The sequence below is a fragment of the Lampetra planeri genome, chromosome 3, assembly GCF_965212315.1.
Source record: "Lampetra planeri chromosome 3, kcLamPlan1.2.h2, whole genome shotgun sequence".
Lineage (NCBI taxonomy): Eukaryota > Metazoa > Chordata > Hyperoartia > Petromyzontiformes > Petromyzontidae > Lampetra > Lampetra planeri.
This window is the reverse complement of record NC_136109.1, coordinates 1,586,507-1,594,753: the sequence shown is the minus strand read 5'-3', so window position 1 is coordinate 1,594,753 and position 8,247 is coordinate 1,586,507. Positions and strand designations below refer to the sequence as shown.

The 8,247-nt window shown below is 59.7% G+C and overlaps 1 protein-coding gene across 1 annotated transcript in view; it reads left to right on the top strand.

Annotated features, from left to right (window-relative positions):
* The window catches only part of LOC144734483 (A disintegrin and metalloproteinase with thrombospondin motifs 6-like), a 91,672-nt gene that overhangs the window by 43,847 nt on the left and 39,578 nt on the right, over positions 1-8,247 (top strand). Inside the window, 2 exon segments of the mRNA XM_078616703.1 lie at positions 83-318; positions 2,071-2,154. Coding sequence (XP_078472829.1) covers positions 83-318; positions 2,071-2,154 — 320 coding nt within the window.

The window sequence follows — 8,247 nt, the reverse complement described above, 5'->3', positions numbered from 1 at the left end:
TCACCCTGGTAAAATAAATAAAAATTGTCTCGTTGAGTAGTTTTAGTGACGCCCTTGCTCGCTCTGTGTTCTGCCCGGGCAGCGAAGTCCTGGACGGGAGGCAGCGGCCGGCGGAAAGGGGCCAAAGCGCCGGCACGGCAGCGTGGGGCGTGGTGGTGGCGGCCGCCGCCAGCGGCGTCGTCGGCGGCGGCCCAGCGCGGGCGCCGCTCGGTGAGCGTGGAGCGCACCGTGGAGACGCTGGTGGTGGCCGACAAGCTCATGGTGGGCTTCCACGGGCGCCGGGACATTGAGGACTACCTGCTCACCATCATGAACATCGTAAGTTGGCGGCCGGGTGGCCCAGCGGGGGCCGCGGGGGCCGAGAGGTCCTCGGTTTAGACTTCCGAAGTTGATTGGTCTCAGCCCGGTCAGCTGTGACTTTCATATAGAGATGGAGACTGGCACAGAGACCCATAGACTGGCACAGAGACCCATAGACTGGCACAGAGACCCATAGACTTACATAGAGACCCATAGACTGGGACAGAGACCCATAGACTAGCGTAGAGACCCATAGACTCATGCAGGACCCGGGAGGGCCCGGCTGGGCTCTGCTGGCCGAGGGTCGCCGCTGGAGTTTGCAGCAGCAGGCCCTCAGTCCGGTCCTCGGTCCTCCAGCGGCGGCGGTGGGGGGGGGGGGGGGGGGAGCAAGCGGCAGAGAGGCCCCGAGAGCGAGGTGCCGCTCGGCAGTAGCGTCGGGGGCGGCCACCGCGGCCGTTTAAACGGCAGCCGCTCACCACACTGGGAGGGGACGCTGGGCGGTCGTGAGGAGGCGAGCGTCGGGCGCTCTCGCCGCTCTCGAGCTGCGGCCAAACCCGCCGGGCGCCGGTTCGGCGGCGGCTTAAAATGAAACCCGGGCCCTGGCGGCGCCCGTGGGAACGAAAGCGCCGCGAGTTCGTTGGTTTGTTCGTTCGTCGGTCAGCAACGCGGCGCCCTGCATGCTCGCCTCTGAAGCTGACCGCGACAGGCGGCGCGGCCGGCCGGTTTGCCAAAGGTGGCTCGGCCCACCTGGTGGCTCGGCGCCGAACGCCTGCGCAAGCTCGGGCTCGCTCCTGACGACGAGCGCACGGTGAGCACCGTGGGAGCGGTGCTCGGTTCTAGGCCCAAGGCACAGGGAGAGTGAGAGAGAGAGACAGATGGAGGATGACGACCCAGAATGATTGAGCCACTTTGACCTCGGACGAGCTACCTGGCACGCGCTGACCGGGCGAAGTCGAGGGCCGCCACCCCCTCCCCTCCCCCGCGTGACCACAGTGCGTCGTCACAGCCCCTGTGGTGGAGACGGCGCCATCGTTTTCTGTGCTGCAGCCGGGAGTTCGTGTTTTTGCCAAGCGTACACACGTGTGTGTATCCACTGTGTGTCCACGTGTGTGTGTGTGTCCACTGTGTGTCCACGTGTGCGTGTGTCCACTGTGTCCACTGTGTCCACGTGTGTGTGTGTCCACTGTGTGTCCACGTGTGTGTGTGTGTGTCCACTGTGTGTCCACGTGTGTGTGTGTACACTGTGTCCACGTGTGTGTGTGTACACTGTGTCCACGTGTGTGTGTGTTCACGTGTGTGTCCACGTGTGTGCCTTTGTCTTTTGTCCGTGCATGTGTGTCTGCGGGGAGTGGTGTTGTAGCAGTTAGAGCTCTACAAACCCGGCGACCCGAGTTCAATTCCCGCTCATGGCCAACGCCAGTGACGATTATCTGAACCGGTCTTGGGCCTCCCTTAGGTCTACTCAGCCTCAAATCAGCACCTGGGGAGACAAAGGTGGTGGAGCGTGGTGCTGGCCCACCCACCCCCTTGTGTGCCTTCAAAGCAGCGCTTGGCCACACAGGGGATCTTTGTCGTTGTGTGCGTCGGCGGACGGACGGTCGTGACGCCCAACTCGGAAGTGACTCGGCTTGTGTCTCCCCTCGCCTCTCCCACCCCGCTCCCCACCTCCACTCTCCTCGTCCTCTACCTCCCCCGCCTTCCCTCTCCCTTCCTCTACCCCGCCCCGATCCCCCTGGTCAACCCAAACCTGTTTTGTTTGGTGGAGGTCAGGTCGCCAAACTCTTCCACGATTCCAGCCTTGGCAATGCCGTGAGCATCATGGTCACTCGGCTGATCCTCCTCACGGAAGAGCAGGTGAGCAACGTCGCGTGTGCCTGTTGCTGCTGTTGTTGCTGCTGTTGTTGCTGTGTCACCGCGTGTTAGCGTGACGCTGCAGACGATGCGCGTGAATCCGTGACGCGCGCACGCACAGCCAGCCCTCTGGGCGTTACGCTGCAAAGCATTATGGGCAGTTCCCAAAGAAGTGCATTGTGGTCCCTCTTGCCTCAGGCTGCCGTCACGGTAAATGTGAGCACACGAGACCGACTTTCCTGGCAGCGGCAGTGATGCAGAGATAGGCAGCCACTCGCCAGCTTCGTCGTTATGAGGACTCATTGGCACAGCTGGTCACAATTTGCTCAAATAAATTTTGACGGCCACCTGCGACAGGGGGATCAGAATGAACTCGTTGAGGAATTGCCGCTGCCGTAGTTTTTCGCTTAACGCACGGGCGGAGGCTGCGTACGCATCTCTACGCGTGTTTGTGTCCGCCGTCGTAGCCACCATCATCGCCCGAGACAGCAGTCGGTCAGTGCCGACGTCGCGTGTATGGCGAGCGTGGCGAGCGTGGCACACAGTGGCACATGTGGCGCACATGTCCGCGAGAATGAGGTCAGTAGCACGCAGCCGTGCGCCAGACATGTGTTCGGTGTTAGCCAGGGCCCATTAAGGGCCCTCTGTGATCTGTTAAGTGCCTTCCTGTCTGTTTCCCCACACAGCCCGGGCAGCGTTTTACGGAACCCGTTTCCTACGCCGGTGCAGGCCGGGCGCCCGTCGGTGGCGTGCCCCTTCGCTCGGGTCGCTGTCGCCCCGCGGGGTGGCTGCTCCGAAGCGTTGCCGTGGCACCCCCCGCCGCTCTCCGTAGTGACGGAAATAACGGAGGGCGCGCAGTATCGGCGCCGTCGTTGCGATAGCGCGCGGCTGTCGTCACGAAGGAAGGCGCCGCTGCGGTTCGCAGAAGGGTCGAGTCTGGCGGTAGGGAGCGACGTCGCCGCTGTAAAGCCGGCGGCGGCGGCGGTGACGGTCACCACGGGGCCTTTGTAGGCCGGAGCGCCTGCCATACGGTTCGCCCGCGGTGCACGTTACAGATTGATGTGATTCTGTATGTCTCTTTGCGAGTCTGCACCATCTGCGAGTCTCCGTGTGAGTCTATGGGATGGGGAGGCAGTCGGTTGCAGGCCAAGAACACAGCAGGGAGCATTGGGTTTGGCCTTGGCCCGGGCCAGGAGTCCTCTGCTGGCCGGCGATGTCACCTCCGTGTTGTTGCCAACGTGCGATGCAATCTTCTCCCCCCGGCGACTCTTGTTATTCTTGGGAAACTTGGGGCCCCGTTTCACCTGGGCTTTCACAATAGCCGCCGCATCCCCCGCCGCTCTCTGTCAGGGTAATTTGGTTTTAATTATCACGCGTTTCTTGCGTTGCCTAACAGGTCTCAGTGTTGAACTGTTTATCCAGGTGAGAGCTCCTATCCTGCTCAAGAGACCAGGCCAGGAGTCTTGTTCTCACGGGTGACCCAGGGCACGAGTCTGCTGCCAGTACCGGCGTGCTGTGAGATGTTTCCAGCCGATTAACGATGAGTCGTGTTTATGATTTTACCATGTGTGGGAGGAAAACCGGAGCTCCCAGAGAAAACCCACGCCTTGCGCAAGGGGGCAATGCTCTAGCCCCCGTGCGCAGACTGTATCAAATGGCGATCAAGTAATTAGATCGATCAAATCGATGACGATTTTCTGTGGGGGGAGCGCTCCGAGGTGGGGGATGAGCCGCGACCACTCCTCGTGTCGCCGCGCGTCTCTCTGCTCGTGCGAGCTGCGGCAGTGTCGCTGCATTATATTTGAAGCCGCTCCGGGAACCCATCCGGGAACCCATCCGGGAACCGATCTGGGAATCTTCCGGGAAGTGATCCAGGAGCCGCTCTGGGAACCGATCTGGGAACCAATCTGGGAACCGATCTGGGAACTGATCTGGGAACCGATCTGGGAATCTTCCAGGAACCGATCCAGGAGCCGCTTTGGGAACCGATCTGGGAAGCGATCTGGGAACCGATCTGGGAACTGATCTGGGAACCGATCCCGGAATTGCTCTGGGAACAACTCTGGAAACCGCTACGGGAGCTGCTCCGGGAATGGCAACCCATCCAGGAACGGCTCCAGGAAGCGATGCAGGAACCGAGTTGGCGTTCGGGGACCGCTGTAAAAAACAACACAAACACGGTTGTCCCCACGCGTGTGGCGGTCGTGGGGTTTAAAGTCCGCACTGACCCCACCTCAGCTCCAACATTCTAAGGACAACCCCAGCTGGACTAAGAGGGGTGATGCTGGGAAAACCTGAACAGGTGGCAACTCTGGCTGTGATGGTGGCGGTGTTGGCAGTGATGTCGGCCGCGATGATGGTGGCAGCGGCGATGGTGGTGGTTGTGATAGAGGAGGCGGTGGCAGCAGTCACCTCTGGCTGCCCATGTGGCTGCCCACGTGGCTGCCCGCGTGGCTGCCCGTGTGGCTGCCCATGCGGTCGCGGCCCGGACGCTCTGCGTCTCTCGCGTCCTCCGCGCCCATCGCGCGTCCACTTCTGGGGCCCGGCGAGCGAGCAGGCAGCGGACGAGCGAGCGAGTGAGTGAGTGAGTGAGTGAGCGAGCATCGGACGAGCGAGTGAGCGAGCGAGCATGACTCCGGGTCCCGTCCACCCGAGTGAGTGGAACAATGCCGGCAGTGTTTCGCTCCGGCGACGCCGCCACCTTCGCCTTAAAATAACCACGGCACCATGCCGCCCCCTTCATGCCCCCCTGGGGCCACGGTAACGGCAGCTGGGGACCGTGGCCTTCAAAGCGTCCTGAAAAAACAAGGCCCCACTCTGCCAGCGTGCCCTCCGGGGGGGGGGGGGGGGGCGGTTTGAGTAACTCCAGTGGATTTACTTCTCTCACCCCCCCCACCCCACATCGTCCTCTCTGATAAGCGGCGTGTCTCATGGACACGCCGCTTATCACGCCGGGAAATCATTCGGGAGGCAGCGCGATGGCGACGCTCCACACCTCAAGGCGAAAAGTCCCCGGGTTCGCCTCCCGATCCAGGCACCCCTCTCTCTGAGTGGGGTCCGTGTGTTGTGTGTCTCTGAGTGGGGTCCGTGTGTTGTGTCTCTCTGAGTGGGGTCCGTGTGTTGTGTGTCTCTGAGCGGGGTCCGTGTGTTGTGTGTCTCTGAGTGGGTCCGTGTGTTGTGTGTCTCTGAGCGAGGTCCGTGTGTTGTGTGTCTCTGAGCGGGGTCCGTGTGTTGTGTGTCTCTGAGTGTGGTCCGTGTGTTGTGTGTCTCTGAGTGGGGTCCGTGTGTTGTGTGTCTCTGAGTGTGGTCCGTGTGTTGTGTCTCTGAGTGGGGTCCGTGTGTTGTGTGTCTCTGAGTGGGGTCCGTGTGTTGTGTGTCTCTGAGTGGGGTCCGTGTGTTGTGTGTCTCTGAGTGGGGTCCGTGTGTTGTGTGTCTCTGAGTGGAGTCCGTGTGTTGTGTGTCTCTGAGTGGAGTCCGTGTGTTGTGTCTCTCTGAGTGAGGTCCGTGTGTTGTGTGTCTCTGAGCGGGGTCCGTGTGTTGTGTCTCTCTGAGTGAGGTCCGTGTGTTGTGTGTCTCTGAGTGAGGTCCGTGTGTTGTGTCTCTCTGAGTGGGGTCCGTGTGTTGTGTGTCTCTGAGTGGGGTCCGTGTGTTGTGTGTCTCTGAGTGGGGTCCGTGTGTTGTGTCTCTCTGAGTGTGGTCCGTGTGTTGTGTGTCTCTGAGTGGAGTCCGTGTGTTGTGTCTCTCTCTGTGGGGTCCTTGTGTTGTGTGTATCTGAGTGGGGTCCGTGTGTTGTGTCTCTCTGAGTGTGGTCCGTGTGTTGTGTGTCTCTGAGTGGGGTCCGTGTGTTGTGTCTCTCTGAGTGTGGTCCGTTTGTTGCGTGTCTCTGAGCGGGGTACGTGTGTTGTGTGTCTCTGAGTGAGGTCCGTGTGTTGTGTATCTCTGAGCAGGGTCCGTGTGTTGTGTGTCTCTGAGTGGGGTCCGTGTGTTGTGTCTCTCTGAGTGAGGTCCTTGTGTTGTGTCTCTCTGAGGGGGGTCCGTGTGTTGTGTGTCTCTGAGTGGGGTCCGTGTGTTGTGTCTCTCTGAGCGGGGTCCGTGTGTTGTATGTCTCTGAGTGAGGTCCGTGTGTTGTGTGTCTCTGAGTGGGGTCCGTGTGTTGTGTGTCTCTGAGTGGGATCCGTGTGTTGTGTGTCTCTGAGCGGGGTCCGTGGGTTGTGTGTCTTTGAGTGGGGTCCGTGTGTTGTGTGTCTCTGAGTGGGGTCCGTGTGTTGTGTGTCTCTGAGTGGGGTCCGTGTGTTGTGTGTCTCTGAGTGGGGTCCGTGTGTTGTGTGTCTCTGAGTGGGGTCCGTGTGATGTGTCTCTGAGTGGAGTCCGTGTGTTTTGTGTCTCTGAGTGAGGTCCGTGTGTTGCGTGTCTCTGAGTGAGGTCTGTGTGTTGTGTGTCTCTGAGTGAGGTCCGTGTGTTGTGTGTCTCTGAGTGGGGTCCGTGTGTTGTGTGTCTCTGAGTGGGGTCCGTGTGTTGTGTCTCTCTGAGTGAGGTCCGTGTGTTGTGTGTCTCTGAGTGGGGTCCGTGTGTTGTGTCTCTCTGAGTGAGGTCCGTGTGTTGTGTGTCTCTGAGTGGGGTCCGTGTGTTGTGTCTCTCTGAATGGGGTCCGTGTGTTGTGTGTCTCTGAGTGGGGTCCGTGTGTTGTGTGTATCTGAGTGGGGTCCGTGTGTTGTGTCTCTCTGAGTGGAGTCCGTGTGTTGTGTCTCTCTGAATGGGGTCCGTGTGTTGTGTGTCTCTGAGTGGGGTCCGTGTGTTGTGTCTCTCTGAGCGGGGTCCGTGTGTTATGTGTCTCTGAGTGGGGTCCGTGTGTTGTGTGTCTCTGAGCGAGGTCCGTGTTTTGTGTGTGTCTGAGTGGAGTCCGTGTGTTGTGTCTCTCTGAGCGGGGTCCGTGTGTTGTGTGTCTCTGAGTGGGGTCCGTGTGTTGTGTGTCTCTGAGTGGGGTCCGTGTGTTGTGTGTCTCTGAGTGGAGTCCGTGTGTTGTGTCTCTCTGAGTGAGGTCCGTGTGTTGTGGCTCTCTGAGTGGAGTCCGTGTGTTGTGTGTCTCTGAGTGGGGTCCGTGTGTTGTGTGTCTCTGAGCGAGGTCTGTGTGTTGTGTGTCTCTGAGTGGGGTACGTGTGTTGTGTGTCTCTGAGTGGAGTCCGTGTGTTGTGTCTCTCTGAGTGAGGTCCGTGTGTTGTGTCTCTTTGAGCGAGGTCCGTGTGTTGTGTGTCTCTGAGTGGGGTCCGTGTGTTGTGTGTCTCTGAGCGAGGTCCGTGTGTTGTGTGTCTCTGAGTGGAGTCCATGTGTTGTGTCTCTCTGAGCGGGGTCCGTGTGTTGTGTGTCTCTGAGTGGGGTCCGTGTTTTGTGTGTCTCTGAGTGGGGTCCGTGTGTTGTGTGTCTCTGAGTGGAGTCCGTGTGTTGTGTCTCTCTGAGTGAGGTCCGTGTGTTGTGTCTCTCTGAGCGGGGTCCGTGTGTTGTGTGTCTCTGAGTGGGGTCCGTGTGTTGTGTGTTTCTGAGTGGGGTCCGTGTGTTGTGTGTCTCTGAGTGGAGTCCGTGTGTTGTGTCTCTCTGAGTGAGGTCCGTGTGTTGTGTCTCTCTGAGCGGGGTCCGTGTGTTGTGTGTCTCTGAGTGGGGTCCGTGTGTTGTGTGTCTCTGAGCGAGGTCCGTGTGTTGTGTGTCTCTGAGTGGGGTCCGTGTGTTGTGTGTCTCTGAGTGGGGTCCGTGTGTTGTGTGTCTCTGAGTGGAGTCCGTGTGTTGTGTGTCTCTGAGCGGGTTCCATGTGTTGTGTGTCTCTGAGTGGGGTCCGTGTGTTGTGTGTCTCTGAGTGGGTCCGTGTGTTGTGTGTCTCTGAGTGAGGTCCGTGTGTTGTGTGTCTCTGAGCGGGGTCCGTGTATTGTGTGTCTCTTAGCGGGGTCCGTGTGTTGTGTGTCTCTGAGTGGGGTCCGTGTGTTGTGTGTCTCTGAGTGGGGTCCGTGTGTTATTTCTCTTTGAGTGGGGTCCGTGTGTTGTGTCTCTCTGAGTGGGGTCTGTGTGTTGTCTCTCTGAGTGGGGTCCGTGTGTTGTGTGTCTCTGAGT